Source organism: Dipteris shenzhenensis, chromosome 8 (genome assembly GCF_047967505.1).
Source record: "Dipteris shenzhenensis isolate YYH24624 ecotype China chromosome 8, Dip_SZ_1.0, whole genome shotgun sequence".
Classification (NCBI taxonomy): domain Eukaryota; kingdom Viridiplantae; phylum Streptophyta; class Polypodiopsida; order Gleicheniales; family Dipteridaceae; genus Dipteris; species Dipteris shenzhenensis.
In genome coordinates this window covers 38,275,244-38,301,109 of record NC_141603.1, presented here as the reverse complement: position 1 = coordinate 38,301,109, position 25,866 = coordinate 38,275,244, and the positions used below count along the sequence as shown (strand labels likewise).

At 41.4% G+C, this 25,866-nt stretch overlaps 1 protein-coding gene across 1 annotated transcript; it reads right to left on the bottom strand.

Moving 5' to 3' along the window:
- Positions 1-56: 56 nt before the first annotated feature.
- On the bottom strand, positions 57-21,817 carry LOC147899472 (putative calcium-binding protein CML21). Its single transcript, XM_087378663.1, has 5 exons — positions 21,742-21,817; positions 11,395-11,613; positions 652-851; positions 354-528; positions 57-181 (listed from the first exon to the last, which is right to left on the bottom strand). Exons 2-5 carry the CDS (start codon positions 11,582-11,584, stop codon positions 78-80), a joined length of 669 nt encoding a protein of 222 aa, XP_087234789.1. The 5' UTR covers positions 11,585-11,613; positions 21,742-21,817; the 3' UTR covers positions 57-77.
- Positions 21,818-25,866: the final 4,049 nt, after the last annotated feature.

The following is a 25,866-nucleotide window of genomic DNA, read 5'->3' as shown; positions in this document are numbered from 1 at the left end:
CAAATTCCTGAGAAAATACTTTACTTAGTGCAAACGGGAAAAATAGATTTTTGATCCTTTTGTGAAATTAGGCTACATTAGTCGTCTTCATCCTCGTCACTTTTGGTGCCCACCCAATTTGTGAATGCAAACAAAAATTCCTTAAAAGTGATAAGTCCATCCCTGTCCCAGTCCATTTCCTCTGCACAGCAATGAATATGGGATAAGGTCAACAAAACTATTTCAAGATAAAACATTAAAAAAAAAACAGTCATCTTTCTGTATAGATCTATTGATATTACAAAAAAAGGTGAAGATTTGCACAGCCATATATGTCAGCTACTGAAAAAATAAATGCAGCGTGAACAACAAACCAAATCTTTTTATGCCAATTTGATCAGTGGTCCTCTTTCCTGACGAGAACTCATTCATGGCAGTTATAATTTCTGTCTTGCTGACATATCCATCTCCATCTTTGTCAAAAAAGAGGTAGGCATCCACTATAGTGTCAAAGGTGGATTCCAGTTGTGGTAAGCCAATTCTGGATCTCTAATGTAGATAATCAGTCAAGGATTACTTGGGCATTCTTAGCAATGCATTCTCCACTGTCACTAGAAAAATCAAATACTTGCAATTTTTATACTGTTTCACACTAAATGCAATGATGGATACTGAGCTTCCTTCATTAGGCTCTCCAAGCAGATAAACGAGAGCAAGAACAACAATAAACTCCTTGAAATCAATGCCTTTGCTTGAATCCATGTCACTCTCTTGATGGAATTCCTTTACTTCTTCATCTGAAAATGTCACTTTTAGCTCCCGAAAGCATTCTTTCAGCTCCTCCAAATCAATAGTTCCACTACCATCCTTATCTACAAACAGAAGACAGTAAATTAGCTTGTGATTGCATGTGCTATAGTTAACCTAACCACCCTGTATACAGGTGCAACTAGAAATTCCTTAAAATTTTGTGGATGATAATATACAAATTTTCTATATTCTACTATGCCTGGAATGTCTGCAGTGGTTTCAGGAATAACTGATGGAGAAATTATACAAAATAAATTGACAGATTTCCTACAATGTATTGTGCCTGGATGCTCTGTAGGGGTTCCAGAAATAATTTATAGTTACACAAAGGAACTATGACATGCACAGATATATTCCCATTTCATTTTATAACATGTTGGTACAATAACATAAGAATAACTGTTTCTTAAACAGACATGTTTATTTGCTTTTATGCAGAACACCAGAAGATCTGTATGATTTAGTAAATTTCAAATGGCATAAACAGACAACACAAAGGCTAATATTTATCTTCACAAGACAACGTGATCAACCTACAAAGTTGAAAATAACAAGAGGCAGTATTAATAGGTAATTTTGTTCAGGTGAACTATCATAGTACTAGGGTGCAATCATCTGGACCCAACTCTATCCCAATTTGACAGAATAAAATGCCACAACGTTCTTGTACAAGCATATAGCTGTGGTCTAAGAGAATTGCTCTTGATGAGAGTGGTGGGACAACCACCCCTGCTTCTAGGACTTGCTCTCCCCCATTCTTGCCTTATGCACCTCATATTCATCCCATCAGCCCCCCAAGCTAGATCGTGGCTGTTTTGGCAGCCAATGCCCTTACGATTGTGATTGGTAGGAAGATTTGTAGTTCATTGTTGTTGCTGCAATTTCAGTTCAGCTTCCTTCATCTCCATTCTCTCTTGTTCTCTCGCTTCCATTGGTATCAGAGCCAACTGCCCTTGCTTCCAAGCACCCACCCCACACCCGTGGAGCTGTTTTATGGCGAGAGCCTTCAATTCTCACAAAAACTTGCAGCCTCCATTTCGTTTTGAGGGCAGGCTACATTCAGGAGCTATCCAGGGCAAGGTGAACTGACCAGAAGGAATTTCTAGAATGATTTTAAAGCAGCTTTGGTGCAATTCAACCTGTTTTCAGACTGAGAATCAGCATCTGCTACTATGTGCTTGATTTTTTTTTTTTTTGGCAAGAAAATTGCTTCATTAAGTATGAATGAAAACCGCGAGAGCAAGCTCAAATGCGGGAATACATCATGCAATGCATGAGGAATAAACAGCTCAAAAGAAGCTAATAAAAAACCAAGGCGGAGGCTTAAAATGCCACCTCAACCCTGAGGGAGACTCAGAGAAGAAAGGAGATCCTCTCCAAACTTTGAAAAAAGTAACTCTCTTGGCAATGGCTGCTCTGGAGGATCCCTGCATGCTCGCCCATATGGCCATTAGAGTGTATACTGTGTCGGTGCAAATACTGGCCATAGCCTGGGAAGGGTGAACCTAGATACCCTCCATCTCCTCTGTACACTTGGCTCTCCAAATATGCCAAGCTGCAATGCTAGCCAGAATCTCCCAAGGCGTGTCTACTGAGGCATGAGCAGCTCTGAAAGGAGTGAAGGGAACATCCTGGAGGGAACAAGACTCCATTGAGTGTCGCCGTATAATGAGAGCTAGATCTGGATCATGTCCCTAGAAAAACACCTGAGGGCCAGTAAGAAATAACCAAGCTACTGAACCCCAGGTCATGTAGAAAGGTGTTGTATGAAAGATACTGAAAATCCTAGCAACACGTTTCTAGATCGTCCTCACCTGTCTGAGGCATGAGCAGCTCTGAAAGGAGTGAAGGGAACATCCTGGAGGGAACAAGACTCCATTGAGTGTCGCCGTATAATGAGAGCTGGATCTGGATCATGTCCCTAGAAAAACACCTGAGGGCCAGTAAGAAATAACCAAGCTACTAAACCCCAGGTCATGTAGAAAGGTGTTGTATGAAAGATACTGAAAATCCTGCACTCCCAAAGGCAATGCTGTACTGACTCAACTGCAATGTGGCAACAAGGACAAGTAGGGTCAGCCCCGAACCTGGATCTCCACAAGTTCACTGCAATCCCTCCATGAATAGAGAGCCAAAAGAAAAGAGTGATCTTTCTATTCTTGAGGGATTTCCAAAGCCTACGCCAAAAGTTTTTCCGCACAACTGCGAAAATCTAAAAACTATCCCAATGAGGCATTCTGGAGGACCTCCAACCACTAATGCTAAGCTGGAATCTACGGGCATTTCTGACTGTATAGCGAAAGAAGGGGAAGCTCTTCTCTCGGTGCCTCTCATCAATCCACTGCCACTCCCCTGGGTCCCACTACAAGAACCTAATAGAGGAACCACCATATAACCAGAGTCTCCAAGACCTTGGCGCAAGGAGAAGAGGATCGGGGTCAAGATACCACTATGAATCCCTGTCCCACTCCATGAAACCTGCAATCCTGATAGGTTGAAAGGCAACCTCCAAAAGAATATCATCAGAAGATCTGGTAAGTCTGTTTCCCGACTGAACATCAAAGACTAGGGTATCCTCATGTGCATCCTACAGTGCAATAATCTGTAACGGAATGCCCTGAAGAGACATGGCAGTAGGAGAATGCTAAGCTAACTAGGAACGGAATGGAAATATGGAAAGCATAATGGAAAGGCAAAATGGAAAGCAAATGAAAGAACAAGTGCTAGGCAATGATAACCAAAATACTCACATGATATAACTTATAAAGCTTGATGTTGACTGATATAAAAAGACTCAAGACAAGTACAACACTATATAGTGTGAGTCTCTAGACTCTAGAAAGTCACAATGGGATATCTCCCAATATGACACGTGGCATGTCTAGGACTCACTAGACTATAAAACACCCCCTAGACACCTAGTACACTCATTTTTTGACTCACTTTGGCTTCATATTCCAACACCCCCCCATGAAGACAAGATGAGACTACTGGAATGGAACCAAGAACAGAACATGACAATGACGGTAATCAAACTGTGCACTGAAGGTCTAGAACTAGACATGGTTCCCACACAATCTCAGAGGCAAGTGAGCTTGGCTCAGAGGCTAGTAAGCATAACATAGAAAACTCATCTAGCATGGCTCAAAGGCTCATCATGCATGGATGCATGACCAAATCAGAGGTCTAGGAGACCAATACACTAACATCCTGGAACTCTCAAGCCAGGCCTGATAAACAAATAGACCTATCAAAGCTGATACATATGGCTCCCACAGTACATCCCCCCTTGGCTTCATAACAGGACATGTTAGGAAGCCACAAAAAAAAAAAACCAATACATCATTGTTAGGAGGACTATCCAAGACAGAGGACCTTTAGACTCAATGAAACCAAAATTCAATACATCAATTTTTTGGGAACTACTCAGGGCAGAGAACCCAAGTGCATCAAGCCATAGAAAAGATTTAAAAAAACCTCTTTGTAAAAGAGATGTCCTCTGCAAAGTTATTGCACATGTGTGCATATTCTTCCTGATATATGGGTGAATTTCGGGAAGAATGCCCCCTAAAGAAAGTGTCGATGAAGTCCATGGGAACAACTCGCGGAGCGATCACCGCATGAATTTCAACGTCTCGGAGTGAGAGTCACCCAAAAGTCGATGTAGAGGCCTCAAGTACCACGACCAATCGGGAGTCAATCAATGTGTAGTACCTCAGGCGCCAATCGGAGAAGCAAGGTAGGAGAAATCACTTGTTGATGGAGAGTGGTCTACATCAAGCTCGAGGTAATACACCAATGTTGAAGTAGAAGAGAGTGACCAAGGGTAAGAGCAGCTCCAAATCTTCCTGTGGGCAGAGTTGGAACAGTCTCGAGCAAAGGCACGGGGTGCTAAACAGTGCCGAGCAGGAAGTAGCTCATGCAACATGGGCAGAAGCAGTGCTTGTAGATCATGTGGTGGGCTGAGGTGCTGGCGAGGGCAGAGAAGGAAGAGGCAGCGTGGACAGAAAGTGCAGCGTGGGCAGCAGCAGCAACGTGGGCAGCGTGGAGCTAGAGCTGCGTGGGCAGCAGCAGCAGCTAAAGCTAAAGCTGAGTTGGAGCTAGAGCTGCGTGGGCAGCATGCAGAATCATAGAAATGGCGGGGGGGTTTGGAGCAGTAGAAGCGGGTGGAAAGAGGAGAAAATGGAGTGCAAAAGAGGCTATAAAAAAGAACAAAAAATGGTGGCTCAGTTGCAGGCAGAGATCTTGGCTGAAGCTCATGTTGATTCATTCCACATGACTGGCTGCTTGTGAATTTCTTCACGAGAGGTGGGTGGAACTCTGCGAAGAGTGTTTCTGAAGCAGCCCCAAGCTTTTAAAATAGCAGCCATGAGAGGGGAAGGGGTAGATTTGAGATGGGCTGAAGAAAAGATCCATCTGATGCTGTCCATCCAATCTCCCCCATGAGATGGAGTACAAGACTGAATGCTGCGTGAGAAGAAATCTTTCCAGGGCTCTTGTCCAAGCATCAATCCATGTACTACGAACTTGCAGAGCAAGGCCATACACTGCAAGTTCGGGTCAATAATATTGAGACCTCCTTCTCCTGTGGGGAGGATGAGGGTCTCCCAAGCCACCCTGGCTACAACATCTGAGGTGCCATCTAAACCGCTCCATAGAAAGTTCCAGATAGGTCTCATGAGCTGAGCGATACAACCTCTAGACCTGCACCAACATGAGCAAACAAACCAGGGTGGGCGATTTGGAAGCCGTATTGATAGATTTTATGTGGATGATTGGGCTCTTGACAGAGCGCACCAAGTTGGGTGCCCGATTTTGGAGCTGTTTTTCTATCTCAGAAGCCATTTTCTTTGCTGGTTCGACCTATTTTTCTGTTGTTTGAACCTGTGTTTGCTGTTCAGAGCAGGCGACTTGGTTTCTAGCTCTGTTACAGCCTTTTGAATCAAGTTTTCAAGCAGGCGACTGCATTTTTGGACACCTTGAAGCTCTTTTTCTATGCCAAAGCAGGTCTAACTGTTCTTTTGCAGATTTTTGACCTCCTATAGGGTTTTTAAAGCAAGTCTTGACAGTTTTGGATATGCAGCATCAGTTCCAAGGCCTATTTTTCTGTTGTTTGAACCTGTGTTTGCTGTTCAGAGCAGGCGACTTGGTTTCTAGCTCTGTTACAGCCTTTTGAATCAAGTTTTCAAGCAGGCGACTGCATTTTTGGACACCTTGAAGCTCTTTTTCTATGCCAAAGATGGTCTAACTGTTCTTTTGCAGATTTTTGACCTCCTATAGGGTTTTTAAAGCAAGTCTTGACAGTTTTGGATATGCAGCATCAGTTCCAAGGCTGGTTGAACCTATTTTCACATACTTCACATGTTTTGTGGTCTTTTTGGGAGTATTTTTCAGTTTTTGGACTTTTGGAGCTGTCATTTTACTGTTTTGGACCTGTTTCGAACAGATTTGGTCCTCTCGGACTTTGAATGCTGTTTGGATATGTTGGAAGCGATGTATCAAGCTTGCAATGAGGCTAGAGTCTCATTCTTCCATAGGGAGCTTGATTCGGTGCACATGGACTAAGGGGATTTTATGTAGGACCATGTCAAAAAATCCAAGATTTGCATGAGCAACTCTTCAACATAGATGAAGTTAATCCACCTGCACATCTTGTATCTGTTGGAAATGAAGGCCAATGGGGCCTTGGTGTGGTCCAAACCCCCTTGTGGGTGCTGATTAATGGGCGCATGATGCGCGTGACGACACGTGGAAATAAAGGGAAGAAATCCCATAAGCATGGGATGATTACAGGATTCTTGGGATATAAAGAGGGTTTGAGACCCTCCCCACTATCCCAGCCGGCTCTTTTTGGGTAGTGGGGAAGGCTTGCGTGGCTAGGAGGCGGGGGATTGGGACCCCTCGCACTTGGCGCTCCTTGGCTGCCATGTGGCAACATCTGCAGATTTCTAACAAGTGGTATCAGAGCAGGCGCATGGCCTGTGGACTGTGGCATAGACACGTGGCAGCTGCGCGCAACTATGTGTACTTGATGATGATTGAAAAAGTTCTGGCGCGGCGACTGAACAATAACTTCGCACACGTGGGAGTGACGACCCACGTTGTGCTTTGTCTGCAAGTGGTGGGTGGCTGTCACTCTGTGGCCAGAGGTGTGTTCAGAACAGGTGGCGGTCTTCGGCATGGTTTCAAGGCGGTTGACACAGGGGTGATGGCCTGTGCAGTCCGCATGTGTTGCTGGCTTGTGAATGGCCAGATTTTGAAGGGCCCTTGCATTCCATGTGTGATGGAATGACCTTGTGTAGGGGGGTCAAATTTGAGGTGTCTAAATACTTGCTTACTCGTGGTATTTGGCCCATGGGGGGGTGTTGGAAATGAAGGCCAATGGGGCCTTGGTGTGGTCCGAACCCCCTTGTGGGTGCTGATTAATGGGCGCATGATGTGCGTGACGACACGTGAAAATAAAGGGAAGAAATCCCATAAGCATGGGATGATTACAGAATTCTTGGGATATAAAGAGGGTTTGAGACCCTCCCCACTATCCTAGCCGGTTCTTTTTGGGTAGTGGGGAAGGCTTGTGTGGTTAGGAGGCAGGGGATTGGGACCCCTCGCACTCGGCGCTCCTTGGCTGCCATGTGGTAGCATCTGTAGATTACTAACAGTATCCACTACTTTGATTTCCGTACCAGAATCCTATTTTTCTTTCCATACATCGTTCAATCCATAGAGCATGAAAAGTCGCAATCCTCTCACCTTTCAACAAGTTTGTGAGACTCTGGGTGCAAGAGGAGCATGCTTGAAAGCCGGAGCAAAAGTATCCTCATAGTCAATTCCCTCTTCTTGAGCATACCCCTTGGCAACAAGACGGGCCTCATATATTTCCACAATACCATCTGAATGATTACTTAACCTTATAGATCCATTTGGTGCCCACAATATTTTTATCAATGGGTGCATCAACCAAATCCCATGTGGCATTCTTTTCAATGGACCTAATTTCAGATTCCATGGCCTTCTTCCATAAAGGATGTCCATGTGCATCCTTAAAACTTTGAGGCTCAATCTCAGCTTCCATAACGTAGGTAATCAATGCAAAGTTGACCTGTCCATGAGCACTTTTTGTGCTTGCTCTATGTCCAACATGCTTTGGCTGTCTCATTTGCTTCTCCGAGTGATTTATGGCATGTCAGGTACTTTAGGTGTAACCATGGTACTTTAGGTACCATAGGTACTTCTGAGACTATTCCAGAGTATTTTAGCCATATCATTGAGGGGGGATTTGTAGACACATACAATGCTATGGTTGTGTAGGATAGACTAGGACTTAGTCTATTTGCTCTAATACCACAACATCTCTGCTGATTATGATTTTCCTTGTTTCTGGATAATAGAGCCTAAAGCCCTTACTTTTTGTACTATATCCAACAAAAATGCATTTGATGCCTTTGTCATTAAGCTTTGATCTATGCTGAGGTGGAGTCAAAGCATAAGCAACTGTGCCAAACACTGTGAAATGATGAACCTTTGGCTTATAGCCATAAAACCTCTCAAAACGTGCCACATTGACCAATGCTTTGGTAGGGCATCTATTATGTATGTATGTGGCTGTAGTTATGGCCTCTCCCCAAAATGCCTTTGACATTTTCTTGAATTTCAGCATGCATCTTGTCATTTCCAAAAGTGTCCTATTCTTTCTTTTTGCAATAGGATTGTGATGTGGTGTGTATGGCACTGTCTTGTGATGCTCGATCCCTTTTTCCTTCAAATACCCTTCAAAAGCATTTGACGAGATACAGGCAGCCATTCCGCCAGAGTGGATTGACACACATGACATGCCGCTTAACAAAGTCCACTTGGTGGGGAGCGTTCTTAGGGACGGGAATTCCATTACAGGTCATTGCATTGCAGGATGCACATGAGGATACCCTTGTCTTTGATGTTTAGTCGAGAGGTAGACTTATCAGATCTCCTAATGATATTCTTTTGGAGGTTGCGTTTCAGCCTATCAAGATTGCAGGATTCATGGAGTGGGGCAGGGATTCACAGTGGTATCTTGACCCTGATCCTATTCTCCTTGTGTTGGGGTCTTGGAGACTCTGGCTATATGGTGGTTTCCCTATTAGGTTCTTGCAATGGGACCTAGGGGGGTGGGAATGGATTGATGAGGGGCACCGAGAGAAGAGTTGCCAGGAGAGTTACTTTTTTCAGAGTTTGGAGGGGATCTCCTTTCTTCTCTGAGTTTCCTTTAGGGTTGAGATGGCATTTTCAGCCTCCGCCTTGGTTCTTTATTAGCTCACTCTGAGCTGTTTTTCCTCATGCATTGCATGATGTACTCCCGCATTTGAGCTTGCTCTCGTGGTTTTCGTTCATACTTAATGAAGTAATTTTCTTGGAAAAAAAAAAAGCATTTGACGTGTACTCTCCCCCATTGTCTGAACAAAATGTTTGTATTCTTGAACTGGTTTGGTTCTCAGCCAAGGCCTTGAACTCTTTGAACCCATAAAACAATTCAGATTCAGCCTTCATGAGGAAGAGCCATGTGAATCTAGAATAGTCATCAATGAAGGTAACACAATACTTTGCCCCTCTATGGATTGTCACATTCATGGGACTGCATACATCACTGTGTACTATCTGCAAAACTCTAGTTGCTTTCATTGAACCTGAGCCATCCTTCTTGAAAGGAAGGCGGTGCAATTTGCCAAGAACACACCCTTCACAAACTTCATTGGCTGGTTGCTGTAGTTTTGGCATTCCATGAACCATTTCATTGTTGTACAAGTAGGCCAATCCTCTATGATGAATATGACCAAACTTGGCATGCCATAAATCACTTGGAGAAGCAAATGAGACAGGCAAAGCATGCTGAACATAGGGCTGAGCATCAAGCTCGTATAGCCCTTGCTCATAAGTACCTGCTGCCACAATTTCATACCCTTTCTTGGGATCCTTGATCCTACATTGATCATCTTGAAACTCAACACGCATGTGCTGACCACGGGCAATAGAAGGAACTGAAATTAAATTCTTTTTCAAAACTGGGACATACCAAATATCACGGATGTATCTTTTAGCCTCAACCTTGGTGTTTTTCTAGCACTTTGTGATGAGCAATTGTTTACCCACTCCGGTTGATTTGTTTCTCATCGCTTCCATGATGTAGTTTTTCCTTGAGCTTTAATCTTGGGGTTTCTTTCATACTTAATAGAAGTCCTTTTATAAAAAAAAAAACAGAGCGCACGCACGTAAAGCAGTCTTGAATTCCAAGTTAGATGGTCATTCTTGTTTCACAAAAAATGCTTGCTTGCTAGACGCCAAGCATACGCTATCCCTATCAGTCGTTTCTGGATTTGCAATGAGGAGGGAAGCTTGAAAGTCTGAAGCAATATGCATGCCAATGTCTAGGTCTAGCTGCAAGACCTCATCCAAGTCAATCAACTGAAAAACACTTTCTCTGACATGTCTAGGGCCAAGAGTGATAACCAAAGAGGTGGTCTTCTTGTCCTCTTGTACGAGGTCAAACCCCAAGGTGTAAGGAGAGGTCAAACCCCAAGGTATAAGCATGTCTAGAGGACTAGCCTGAATTACTCATGCTTTGATATCTACTGAATTGAAAGCACATGAAAGAAGCCTTTGCAAGATTTTGTATGAGGCTCTTATAGGATCTTATCCTTGATTTTTAAATCTGTTGGTCGTACTTAATAGAAGTCCATTTTCTTGGCGGGTGGTGACTCAACATCTTCATTTATGTGAAAGAATATCACAAAAGAAAAACATGGTGTTATATGGGCTGAAGTTGGGGACATGACGATTCTCATGTTTCCAGAGAAAAGAACATTCTATTAATTAAGTCCTTAGTAACACGGACACCAAGAAAAACATAACTCCCCAATGAAGGGTACAATATAAAAATACAAGGATACCCCCTTTGGCAGGCCACTCTATGGGGGATTACCTCGTACAAAGGGCTGAACAAATAGCCACTGGGGTGGTTTATAGTGCCATATATACATCTGTCAAATGAAGGAAACGGCCTTACTCCCATGTACTGATAAAAGCCTCTCTCTGGCGCCTCATGCGATCTGAGTCTCCCTGGAGTCTATCCCATCTGCCTCTGAGAGTATGAATGATAGCTAGCCAATGACAACTCTCTACTTATCTATGTATCATGATGATAATCTTTTCTATTGTTTTCCTAGAATTTAGAGAACTCTCACATGATTTTCATTGTTGTCCAAGTTTTCTCCTCGTAGTTATTTGACCTCGTTTGTATTCATTTTACGTGCATGACTTATTTCTCTCTCTCCAACCCCCACTAACCTTCTATTATGTAAACTGAGTGCATCAGGGATGACATCATTACATGAAGTTACAACAATAATATAATGCACTCGGCACTAATAAGAGAAACCCCAAGATGCCTTAAAAGTATCTTCTTGTCAGGCTTTTGAAGTAAAGTTAATCAACTAGAAGCCACCTTGGCAGCTTAGTCGCCCATGTTTGTTAGCATGTCTCTTCACAAGATGCTTTTCAAATTATGGAAGAGATACAAATAAACTGGACAAGGCCTGCTGCTATAAAAACAGACATATGTCTATCTATGCTTACCAAACTTTTTGAATGAAGCCCTAACATTCTCAAAGGTAGCATCGATTTTTGGAAATTTCATGATAATGCTGTTGAATGCTTTTATAGAGCTTTTTCTGGAAGCTCCTCTTTGCTTCATTGCATTGACCATCTTCAGTTCAATCCGGGATGGACCATTCAATTTTCTCTGCTTTCCAATATTTGATCCCATTTCTATTCAATTGAAAGGAACTATGATTCCTGCATATTTTGAAAACATCATTTTGGATTTTTGCATTTCCAGCTTGTATACATCACAAGAAACAAAAGTTAAAATCAGTTTCAACCGAAAAAGGTACAAACACTTTGGCTATAACCTTGAGTGCTTCCAGTACCAAGAGAGTGCTGATAAGTCACATGCCCTTGTATTATGCATTAGAACTGGTGATGTGATGTTTCTTAAAATTTTTAACAGTCATACAAAATACTTCTCCAATGTCTTTGGGAAAAGATTAGCAGATAGTCCATGTCTTACATGTACAAAATACTGTGAGAGGAATAAAATTTACTTAACTCAAGTGGATTATTTGTAGAACAGGGGTTTGATATGCATGTAGAGGCACAAAGGAGAGAGTTGATATAGTGGGGTGTAGCTCAAGGAAATAATACTGCCATCCTTGGACCAATTGCTTGAGAGGCTTTGTGCACCTAGAGACCACACCTGTCTGCCGACAATAAAGCAGGAACCAGTCTGCCTAAAGCTAAGCGGGATGGAACCACACATTCATCATAGAAATACAAGACCACACCTGTCTGCTGACAATAAAGCAGGAACCAGTCTGCCTAAAGCTAAGCGGAAAGGAACCACACATTCATCATAGAAATACAAGACAATAGGGTAGACAAGACTCGGACAGAAGGAAGACCAAACGCCAAGAAAAGAATTTCAATATGTCAAAAAAAGGATAACAATGAGGTAATCCCATAGCTCTTACCTACTTCTCCCACTCAATCACAACACTCAATCTACTACTCAAATACTGGTATGTCCCCACAACGGCATCTCCTCCTCCTCCTATTGCAGTCTATCCCTTGTGAACTCCTTCTGCGCTGGTTGGTTGGATCGCCACCTTCTCTCCATTGACGGGCTGCTTTTTCTCAGCCTCTCCTGCCTTGGTGGGTGCTCATCCTTATCCAAGGGTGGCTGAGCAGCTAGATGGTAGAGCACTCCAAAGTCAACAGATCTTCCCTCTGAATTGTGACGTCTCATGGGTCCTATGGCTTCCTGTGGCAATTCAGTTTGCTGGGCTTTTATAAATATGTATATATGCATCTACTCATACATACATACATAGACGTGTGTGCGTGTGTGCCAAGAAGACCATCAAAACGGATCACATGGCAAAATGGCATAGATCTTCATGGACCATGGGCTTCCCAAATCAATAGCAAGTGACCAAGACCCCTGGATGACCAGCTTGTTTTGGAGATCTTTATTTGACAACATGGGGACAAAGTTGGATTTCTTAATCTTTTCACCCCCAGTTAGACGGTCAAAGTGAGATTGCAAATTCCACAATGTTAGATCTCCTGAAATTCTATGTGTCTCAACAAAAAGCTGAGTAGGGAAAGTAGCTTCCTTTAGTGGAGTTTGCTTACAGAAAAACCATCCATAGTTCCCCACGAAAAGCTCAATTTGAAGTGCTTTATGGAAAGGTGATTTTACCACCCTTTCTCATGACCAAGGATGAGATTTTTGCAACTGATCAGTACCCCGAAGACCTTGAGACAACTTTTCCTCAGGTTCAGACACCCATGATCCTCAGAAAAGCGCAAAAGGGAAGCAGATAAGCAAAGAAGGGAGATGGATCTCCAAGAAGGTCATTTTGTACTTCTTAAGTTCAAGAAAGTGGGACTTGGGAAGATGAATGGAAAAGAGAAGGTTTAGAAACAAGGAGCTTCAGTTTATTGCCAAAAGAAAAGGGGAGACTATTCCTGTTCTATCAAATGCTTCAATTGCAAAATCAAGGAATTATTCTATTTCTACATATATGATTTTTATAAGAGATAAATTTAAAATAATGCAAAAATTGAATTTAGTCTGTCCGACAAAGAAAATTTCCAGCTTTTGGAGTCTTTCAAGAATTGCTTCTCAGAGACCATTCTAGGAGAATTGTTGCCTGAGCGTCTAGATGATCACACCATCAGACTTGTACCAGGGAGTATACCTCCAAACCTGCCACCTTACAGGATGAATGCAGCCCTGACAGAAGAAATTATAACCCAGCTACAATATCTACTTTCTAAAGGGCTCATTAGACCCAGTTCTTCACCTTTTGCTCTCCTATGCTGCTAGTTCAGAGAAAGGGTGGGTCATTTTGCATGTGTGTGGACTACAGAGGAAGACTAGTAGGGCTCATCGTGATCTTGATGCAGGTAGAAGACTCTAAGTGGGACTCCTGTCCTGGAGAAATATCCAAACCAGCAAGGGGGATCTATGGCATCTAGGGTCCTACCAAGACCCTTCCATTATGTCATTGGGATGGCCTCCTCGATCTCTTGAATCTTGCTGATGGCTCCTCTTAGTGGGTGAGCATGCCCAACCTCTCCTCAGGCTGTGGAGGAGCCAACTCCATGCCCCTAGGGATCTTGACAGACGATTGTCCCACTGAGGCCACCCAATGTGTGTGTGCTGCCCTAACATACACGCCTTCTGCTCGGACGTCTAGACACCAAATTAGAGGCTGCCACTTGAGCTCATCTCTTTCCCTAGGGGCTGGCCTAGATGTGTGGCTGTCTAAGAGACGGTACCACACTCTCATCAAGCTTTGCATCAGTGGTGACCCCTTTCCTATGAGAGGGGCCTCAGTGAAGACCCACCGATGAGACTGCTGCCACTATCCACCTACGTAGGGCATGTTTCTTGGAAGCCCCTACCGTAGCAAGAGCTTCCAAGTCGTAAAGCCTGGACATAGATCCCCGACAATGAACTTCCCAAACATGGCCCTGCTCTACATCTCTGGATCCATCATACCCAAGCCTATTTTTTGCGTAGGAGAGAATCACAATGTTCAGGTGATCCTAGATTCCATGTGCCGTCTATAGCTCTCATCAAGACGATTGGTTTTGCTTTGTGGAGCCCCTTGATTCGAGGTTGGGAAGTTATGATTCAATAGTTTGAGGCGTGCAAGATCATGTGGACAATTCAGATCAGTTCCCAGCACGGATACAAGGACTAGAGCCGACAAGGTTGTAAATTATCCATGATGTACAACTTCCCTTTTTATGGCACATTTATTCAACTTTTTGGTAGAGAGATACAACCTTCCAATGGAGTCTTGCACTGGTCAGTCTGCAGGTCAGTTAGTGGCTTAGTTAGCTATAGGGTCAGTGGTCTGGTTAGTAGCTTAAGTTATCAACATTGGATCCCCACTCATTCTGGCCTCTTTCCTTCCTCCCATCTTCCCCTTGCCACCCTTTTGCCATTACGATGCCCTTCCTACTCTGCTCCTTGGTCCTCCCCTAAGATATGTGGGTCCACATGTCTACTCCTTGGATACACAAATCTACTTTTTGGTTGTATCTCTCCTCCATCACGTAAACCATCATACAATATTACACTCTTCAATTTCAAAACACAAAGAAAAGCTCCAACTTTTCTTCAGCTATTCCAATCCCTAGCATATTACAGAATTTCCTCAACTTTGGAAAATAATGCAAAAGAAATTAATGTCCCAATTTCAATAGTCTTCCAAGTGACAAACCATAAAAAATCCTACTGTTGTTGTTGTCTTTTTATTAGTATATATAGGCTAGAAGGCTGAAATTCGAACTCTTAAAGTTTCCTTCAATAGTCCTATAAGTGATAAACCATAGAAAACCTACATATGATTGTTGCTGTAGTCTTTTTATTAATAGGCTAGAAGGATGAAATTGGGAGTCTTGAACTTTCCTTCAATTCACATTAGTTTTATAGGCGGAGGTGTCCTTCACTTACACCACGGTCACCTCATGTGTGATTTTATTCGACAACAAGATCCCATGTTTTTCTTTTCTACCTATGATGCCTGTCTAGTGGTGGAAGTCCAAATGGAGTATTTTCAACCCATTTATATTGCAATCGTACCTATCTTTGGAAAATATTCAAGGAAATTAAAAGAGACTTACCCTAGGGTGGTACGATTGTTTTCTCGACTAGATAGAAACCATTAGAATGTATCCCAGAAAACAAAAGCCATGTGCTCAACCGGTGGCCATGCCACTCCATTGTCTCATTGGTGAATAACTCTTAGTGATGCTAAGATTCCTAGCGATTCAATCCTTTTTTAATCTAAGCATTGTCAAATACCTTTAGCTATACATACTTCTGTAACAAAACTAGGAGTAGTGGACCACACGTGAGGATAGGGCTTTAACTCTCCCACTTTTAAAGACAACAATCACTTAAATTAAACCATCTTGGAGAGCTTGTCCAAGAATCTATATAAAACTTTTCCAAAAGAAAGTGGAGATTCATTAGGTTTCTTGTTTAACACAATTTAATAGCCTCTACAATTACAAAAATTTTGAAGTACTATGAGTAAATAATATTCCCATCTCATAGGAATGCCATCAACATGGCTGCTGAGCTTCTTCAACTCTAGATTTTCTTACAATAACAAGAACAAAGTAAGATTCCAAAATCTTCTATAAGTTCCCATAGGAATGCCATCAATACAACTGTCAGAATTCATAATTTTCACACAAATAATTTCTATGACAACTTTCCAAACCTCTCTCAATAATATAAACAAAGAAGCATTTCAAAATCTTCCTAAAGAGTACTATAGGATTGCCATCAATATGACTGTCAAGCTTCTTAAATTGGAATGTAGATAACTTATCCTGTAAACAAAATTTTATCCAAATAACTTGTGTATTTCACTTAGATAATTCATCCTAAATAACGGAAATCCTCCAAAAACAAACTTGGTGTTCTTTAGATTTTTATTACTTCTATATTTTAAACTACCTAAACTATGTCCTTGGGCTTTTTAGAATTTGAATTATTAAGGACTGTAGAGCGTCGAAGTCGTTTTGTCATCCATTTCCTGTATTCTGCAGCTGTCATCCTTTTCCTTCGCGGCTTCTCTTCCTCTTGCTCTATGGACCTTGAACTTTCCTCGAATCCTGATACTGCTTCTCCACATGATGATTGTTGACTATTCATCTCCATTTGAATGCCATTGTGTGATTGTAACCTGCTTATTGCTTCCTCGTGTTCTTGCAATTGAGTGTGACAATGCCGTATCATCATATCTAAAGTTTGTTGAAGATCTTCCATTTTTCTTTGTGAGGAGATTAATTTTCTAGAACATTGATCCATGTTCTTTACCATATATTGTAAGATGTTATGCTGTCTTTGAATTTCTTCTTCTAACGCCACTCGGATATCCATCTTGTTTTCTAAGAAAAATCATGTAAAGAATTAGTATCCTCTTTATAAATCTTAGATCCTCTAGGAGATTTGGATTGGATAAGATTCCTAACCCACTTGGGTCAATTATGGAACCAAGGAATATTAGACAGCTTCACTTTCAAAGCTTGACCCAAAAATCGGCCTTCCAACTAGCCCTGCTAGATTGAACTGATTGTTGTTGAATTTAAGTGCACAGAGTTTTTGAAATGATACCTCAACAATCAACTGCAAGAGAGACTGAGTCTGAAGGATCTTAAGGAATAAGATCCATATTAGATTTGACAATGCAGGTTGACTTGAAAGCTAGCCTTGCTCTTATAATTCTCATTATTGGGTGTTGTGGATTCCAATTCGCTAGCACACATGCTATCCACGAACAAGTCTAAGATTTGGTATTGTACTATGCCCAAAGGCTACTAGAGCTAAGTGTGTGATATTCTATCAAGGCATGGCAAAATGAGATCATTATCCTATGTGATAATTAGCCCCTGTATAAGGATGCACATCAATCATGGTAACACTAGAACAGCCATGGCAGCCACAGACGGTTGACCAAGGCAACGGTGGAGCAAGACATTGAGATGAGGTTGAGGAATATGCACCAAAGATTACACAAGGACCCTGGCTAAAGGAGTTCGTCACTGCCTCCAAAGCTCACTAAGATAAGAACATGACATTATTGGAAAATATGACAGAGGCCACTGCTCCACCAATCCACAATAGAAGATTAGAACCCCTCAACCAATAGGTAAGAAAACAAGGTTGATGCCACTTATGAGCAAAGAAGAACATGGTGATAGCAGATGAGATAAGGATAGAACACATAGGGTGGCGAGGTGACAATGGAAAAATGGTGGGAGATACATAGAAAGGGATGACAGTTGCAAAGGGAATGAGATAGAGTAGATGAGGGAGAAACAAGAGTGAAGAAGAAGACTAGATTATGAGCCGCCTCACTTGTAACTACGAGTAGCATCTATCACATGTATTGAAGTTGTCTCCTTCTAATCTTGGTGTCTCTTTCAAGTTGTCTCTATTTTTAAGACTAGAGTTATGAGACGTCTCACTTGTAACCATGAGTAGAATCTGTCACATGTATTGAAGCTGTCTCCTTCTAATCCTTGTGTCTCTTTCAAGTTTTATCTGATTTCTTTGAGATCCCTTTCATTGTCAATGGGTTGAGTGGGATAATCCCACATACATATGGTGACAAAATGTTTGATAGAATTTCATGGTTAATATACCCTCTCTCAATTATCCCTAGAGACTCTTTTCAATGAATAGGAACTGGGAGGAATAGGCAGCCCTTTACGGGTACACAGCATGGACATAAACATATCGGCCCCTGGAGTCATAGTCTGACAAATTGGTATCAAAGCTAGTCTGGATCTTGCTCTCTCTCTCTCTCTCTCTCTCTCTCTATATATATCTATCTATATATATAATGCAGCCTATTGGGAAGTTCTGGGGAATCTCAAGACTGTAGGCATGGCCAACAAGGGATCTTGGCCTAACCTACTGCATATCTGCCCCCATATATCGTGGGAGACTATGGCTATAGTTAGCAGAGAAATCTTGACCTATCAAGGTTAATATGTGGCTGGTTCAATTGGCCTGAAGGGAGAATCATCGAGGCATTTGCCTTGCCCCGTTATAAAAATGTGGTCTAATGTGCAAAGACGGGGACTAAAGGTCCTTACTAGAAGCATTGCAAGACATGTGACTAAGGATTGAGTGGGATAACCACACATACATATGATCAAGAAAAACAAAACACAGAATGTGATATTACATTCTGAATAAAATAACATCCTTGCAATCTAGTAGAGAGAACAAGCCCCTGTTGATAACTGGTCTATCTCATTTTGTGGTTGCACCTAAGGTGTCCTGGAGTTCTCCTCCATTGAGTAGGGTGGAGATTTATGTTGGAAAAATGGCTGACTCAAGAGCCAGCCAATAATGAATGGTGATTAGATTTTTAAAAAAATACTGGGTGATAGTTAAGAAGAAATCCTGCAAATGATCCCAGAGGATCTATCTCTAGCAGCAGCCCATGATATTGTGTAAAATATACTATTCTCTTGTACCGCAAAATTGTATTTGTTACTAGACCAATTGAAGGAGAGACCTCCTTAGCTCAGAGAAGTCATCAGATCAATAAGTCAATTTTGCCTATTCTCCTATGCTGGATTTTCTTTCCTAGGTTGAACGGGTGTCGAGGACAGAAGAGGCCATTCAAAGGCATAGTGTAGCATTGTAGGAGCAGGCAGTTGAGTCAAGCATTGGTCCCTCTACAAGGAAGTCTAGGTGTATGCAGTTTTATTGTCTACGTAACAGAAGGGCCAGATGCAACCCCCCCCCCTAAAGACCTGGAGCTGACTACATTGTTTTATGGTGAGTTGTTCAAAGCAAAGGCCTCCAGGCCCCATATAGAGGCTGCACAAGAAGATCTAGGACCAAGTCTCCTTGATGGTTGCCCAAGCAACGCCTCACAGGTTGAGGAACAATTCACCTACAGCGAGATGAATAAAAAACCCTAGGAGAGGTTCTAGCATCCTTGCAGCAGTTCAAGGATTTGGTTCACACACCCACTCTACCGCGCTCTTCTCTCTCTCTCTCTCTCTCTCTCTCTCTGATATACCTCATCCCTCAAAAATGAATTAAACCAGCAATAAATAGTTAAGTATAGTTACTAAAGAAGCTTTGAGTGCCTTGGGAAATGTGCCAATAAAAGGCACCTGAAAAGCTGTCAAAAACTGCCTTGAGTGTGTGTAAACGCAAATACTTTCCACACAAAAAAGTGTGTAACAATGTAAATATGCTGAAAAAAACAGAAAACCGGCAGTACTTATGTCTCAGGATGCATGATGGACTGTGAACCAACTTGAATCTTGAAGCTTGACAGCAATCAGCTTGAAGCTGCCTTGGTGTATGTGTCACTGGCGAAAGTGGTAGGACAGATGTGCAATGGCTGAACTACGCTGCTGAATGAAGGTGGTGGTGAGTGAAAAGTGCTCCTAGGACCTTGTGCAGGCATGTGTGATCTGAGAAGAGTGCTTTACAACAGAGTCTTCAAACTAAGAATAAGGAATGTAGACAAAACCTACCTCTAATACCAAGTGAGGAGGACAAGAGAGTTGAAATAAGTGTGGATTTGATAAAGTAGCCACCAAGAAAGAGTAGAATGGGAAAATTATGACTTGTCGCATGGTGATGTAGCCCAAATTCACACCAATAGGTCAAGCATATGGAATACCTTAGATTGATTGGAGTAAAAATTTCAAATGAGTAACCTTGGTGAGGCCTAGGTTTTACAAACAGGACATGAATCCCAGCTGCAAGATTTATCCCAAAGACATAATTTCTCTAGTAATCGAATTCTACTCCTAGACAAAGCCTTAGAAGTTATATTTGTATGTGAATATTGTCATTGGATAGTGTAAAATGCATGTGTGATATGGCCCTTGAGCTCACTTTCCATGCAGAGTCATTAGTGGGTGGACAATGATGATGTGATGCATGATGCAGTAAGGTCCATACTGACCTAGCACTGTTCTCAGCCTAGGCTGCTTGACTTTGAATTCGACCTGTCTGTCAAGTCATTTATTAAGACAGGATTAAGATACGATGCAGATGGACTAATGCATTAAGGAGTGCCAATCAGCAAACCCATGGGAGAAAGCATGGGCAAAATATGGTTACTACAGTACCTTAAAGTATAAACTCCATATATATATATATATATAATGTAAGAAGCTGTACTTATCATCCATGCCCTCTGCAATGAAGAAATATACCCAATTTCTTTTGTTGGACATTGTAAGTAGTGTTCATGTTTTCTTCCAGTTCAGTCTTATAAGGTATCAATTTATGCCGTTATCGTCAATGGACGTTCTAGATTTTTATAGCATTTGAAGCCACTTAATCGTCTGCTAAGTCATCAATTTCATGATGTGATGCATGATGCGGTAAGGTCCATACTCATTAAATGACAATGTCAGCATGCGCTGCTTGACTTGTCGTTTATCCTGTTCATCAAGAGCAGGTTGATGGAGACAGTTGTGCAAGACACAATGCTATTCAATTTTTATTCTGCTTATCCAAATCTTTAACACTTTATGCATTTACCTCAACATTTAAGTGCAAATATGATCGTATGCCATGTTCAATGGGAAGGGAAATCAGAGCTGAGGAATAACCTTGCATATTATTGGACCGACATGCTGACTCCGTCACTAGACCTTCCCTTCGTGTGAAGCTCTTACTATTGTGGGTTCATGATTTTGACAGCTCGCTAGGATTTTTGTTGTATGTTGTCTGACAGAATGGGTGGTAGTCAGGACTACATTCAAGTGGCTCATACTGTTTTTCCAAGATCCACATAGCGTTCAAATATATTTAAGCCAAGGGACGAGTTGTGGCTTTGCCTCGGAAATTTTCAGTGTCGTCCTTCGGACACTTACTTTGACACTAAAGGACAGCATCTGAAAGGACAACTCTGCTATCTTTGAAGGACATGGTAAACATGAATTTTTTTTGTTTTCCACTTTCGGGGAGTACAAAGCAAACAAAATATTATGTCGCTGTGGTTGTACTACATAAATATGCATGTAGCGTAAGCTTACATCTAACGAGATAAATTGCAGGTAAGAAAGGTTCGGTTTCTATATGCGGAAATTTAATGAACTCTCAGTATCGTGCGGGGCTTATTGAATACATCATTTGAACAGATAACTCATGGAATTGAACGCTTTAAACAAAACACAGTTGCTGGCCCGAAAGGCAACACGAAATGCAAAGGCTAGCGCATTTGTTACGAGCAGATGATATACGGGGAGAGACAAAAACGCCCAAAAGAGAGCTACGGCAAACAAGTGGGCGGAGCGATCTTGTAAGTTACGTAAACGGAAAGGATTGGCGGCGTTTGGTACCTGGCGATGTGAAGGTGGCGATTTGAATGATGATGATTTGAATCGAGAAAGAGACGAAGGTGGTGATGCAGCCGTCAAAATCGCCGAACTTAAACAAAACAGTGCAAATTATTATTATTAGTAGTAGTATAAACCAAACATTTTGCATCACGCCTTCTCGCAAACGCCCATTGGCCATTTGCATGACTTTTTTGTGGACATTTTCTTTTTTGTGGTATTCAACATCATCATGAGCTTCTAGTGCACCACACATAGCATGCACCTAGCTAGGTGTGGCAGCCCCTGGGACCAGAGGACTATGGCGGGCGTTGCGGGCTCACAGTCCCCTCGACGTAGTCTAGCAAGCTTATAATATTGTTATAATGTGGGGAATCTATGTAGAACTTCTTGTGAATAAACACAAAAGGTCCCATTACCACAAGATTTCCTTAAAGGCTATGTTTGCCCCTTGCTCGCCGATTGTGAAGTGAATGCATCTACCCCCCTGTGGACTAAATGTGGGCGGGCAATCTTGCCCATCCACAGAGAGAGAGAGAGAGAGAGAGAGAGAGAGTGAGTGAGTTTGTAAACACCCTTAGTTATAGCATTGCTCCATCTCATCTTTATTAGCACTACCTCACTAGGGGCAGGCTATAGCAACAAGAAAAGTTACCTTCTTATGTGCTCGTCCATTTCACTCTTAGAAAACAAAGTTTCCCAAAGAAAGGCCGCAAGCTACAACTCATGATTGAGACAATGAGAGATATTTTTAGAGAATGTTGAGAGGGTGGGCAACATCTCGAATTGATGTGCAATAAGACGAAGAAGAGAAGAAAAGGGGGAGATGTCTCAATGACATATTGCGAGACAAAGACCTACATGTGATCTACCATGTAGATGAGCACAAAAAGCTACTTTTTTTTACATTTACCCATATTCAAGAGTAGTATGCCCAGCACCCTATGCCTCTTTTTTTTTTTGAACCTTCAATTCCTATCAATGCATGCTTACACCCTAGAGAGTTCACTATGCAATGTGTAAGATAGCCTCAAGATAGCATGTGCATTCAATAGAAGTGGGTTTTATTTTCTTATGGGGTTACATAAAAGATGCATACATAAGGGGTATAAGCAACATCTAAATACCCTCGCATGCACATGCTATATGGGGTTTGAACGCTCTAGGACTAATATGCTTATGCATCTAACATAACTCAATCTTCTTCTTACTCTTATATTCTCAAAAAGTCAAATTGAGCTACGAGAGAGCTAGGGACTGGACAACCTTTAGGTTTTAAACACAAATCTAACAAGGACAAGCACTAGTGAAGTATTTATGATGCATTTTCTTTGGGTTTAGACTCTAGAGCAATCTCAAAGATAAATATTTGCTTACTGCCACATGGGCTTGAAACTTAGGATTTTAGGAAATAGGATGGTTCCCCTTTATTTTCATATTAAACACACATTTCATTTATTTTGGACTCCAATGTCTACATTTAGACTAATCCTAAAAATCCTTCCCAAATGAAAAAGTTTACTTTATGAAAATATCATTTGAGAATCAAAAGTTTACTTTCTGGCACTGTCATTCCCATATGATAAATTTCACAATATATCTATATAATGTTGCACTAATAATGCAAAAACTACTATTAAATCCTAGTTTTATTTTTTTTAATTTTTAAGAATTCTATTTAATGTATTAAAAAAATTTCTTGAGTTATTAATTTAAATCCATGAAAAAACACTTGAAAATTAATAATTAATAATTAGTCCATGAAATGCACTTAAAATTCAATGTAGAAAACAATGGCACTCAGAATATTTAAAAAATTAAAATGTTTATATAGAGAAGAGACATGGAAGACTCTTTTGTACTCCAAAAAATAGCAATAGCTATGCTTGCAATTTTACATTATCATATGTTTACAATAAATATTGCTCTAGATGAGTCTTTGTACAAAGGAGTCTATCACAGCCTTTTCAATAATTTTATTTTGCCTTTACAATGATTTAAGTACAAATGGATGATCTTGACATTTGCTCATTTGAAGGTCATATTCATTATCATTTGTTGCTTGGGTGCCATCTTCATTCACTCCTGTTTGACCACTGTCATCTCTAGTATTTATTGATGCTTGAATGGTGTTATCATGGGCATTCTTCATTTGCGCTATCTCCTTCTACTTCTTCCTTAGCGAGCATCTTTAAAAACTCATTTATGTGCGACATAGTTGGTTGTGGTATTCTTATTTTTTCTTCTACATCATACCCCATGTGCTTCTTTGTTTTCTTTGTCCTTGATTTCCAGATAGTAATCCACACTACTTTCACGTTTTCTTAAAGGATGAAAAAACAGTGATGCAGTGGCAACAATATTCTCATGATACAACATGGGAACTTGAAGAACCTTACAGTCTCTTAACTTCAATTCCGAGCAAAGGAAATGTATCCAAAATGTGCTTTTATAAAAGAATCCTGTGAGAAATCCAAGTGTGAAATAGAAGACTTCAATCTGATGTAACACATTGTTTTCAAGTGTGAAAACAATGTGTATGCCCAACCAAGGAAGCATTTTCTGATTGGAAGCCCTCTTGGAAGGAACACACTGTTATCATAATTAACAAGACCTACCAATTGATAAAGGACCTTGAGAAAATTTGAGAAGATGATGCTAAGGAAGAATGCCTTGTATTTTGGCCAAATGTTGGTAACGACTTGCACCCAGCTTGTGGACTCTTTAGAAATGAATTCAAATTGCTACTCCCACGTCCATATTGGGACCAAAGAAGAGAGTGTTTATGCCACAAGTAGATACAGAAGTCTATTGTTTTGTTGCAGTTCGACCATCGGATGATGAACATGAGAATGTGAATTTTGGGTTATAAAAGTGGTGGATGTGAGCATGGATGACCAGGGGAGACCTACAACATTTACAATGGTATGGTATGAGCCAAAGGGCAGAAAGGAGAACCAGGATAACAATACATTGTATCCTAATTGTATGAAAAGGGAATGGGTCCCAAACCATGAAGCAGTTTCAAAGCTTTCCACAGTCATATCATCGCTTCTGAAATCTTTTGTTTTCTCGATACTGATAAACTCATCCACTCTTGATAAGATGCCACTTCTATAGTCTAGTAAATTGAAATTATCCAAGTCTGAAGGGACAGAGACCACGCTCAACATAATGTGATTACATGTGCATAGCACTAACACATATAGAGTGCTATAAAGGAAAGGGTTAGATTCCCTAACCCTAACCCTAAATGGGTTTGTATATATTCTACATTTTTAGCTAAATCTAATGTATAGTTAGTCATTTTGTGGTGTGCTCTCTAGCTATGCCCTCTCTCCTCATCTCCACTCTTCTCCTCTCCCCTCTTCATATTTTGTCATGGTATCAGAGTGTGGTTTTGCCTTCCGTTGAGGTGCCATCTTTGTGAGATAGATTGAGTGATTGAGAGATTGAGCGATCGAGTGTTTTCATTCTTTCATTCCATTGATGAGAGAAATTTCCGTCCACTTTCATAGAAAATTTATGTTCATTGAGAGAAAGATTCTGTCTATTGTCATCCATTGAGAGTTTACATGTAAGAGAGAAATAATTCTCTTATTCTTGCTTGAGAGATTTATGTTGGGCTAGAGAGAGAGAGAGGTTCTCTTCATTGCATTCTTGAGACTCTTGAGGGAAAGGAGTCTTGAGAGCTCCATCTAGCCTCAATGATCCTTTCTACAATTGCAGCCAAAAAGTACTGCACCTACAAGCTTCACAACAAGCAAAGGAAGGCAACCGTATCTACAGCATCTCCAACCTACCAAACGAATGCTCATGGGACTACAATGAAGGCCCTCCATCAACGAAGGCCCTCTCCTCAACGACTCCAGTAGCATGTCCATACGGCTTAGCGCTTACAACATTGACTCCATCAATGCAGGCAAAGCTAGCTCCAACAATAGTTGATCACAGCTCCAACGATCTTCATGCAACACAACCACCATGACCTAGCCACCTCAATGCACAATGGCCCCCTCAGCCACCTCTCTCCATAGCGATGTGACGGACGCCTCTATGACCTAGCACCGAGCCGCTTCTTCAAGCTCCATGAGTAGAGATCCACACAAAATGGCTCTCTCCATCGCA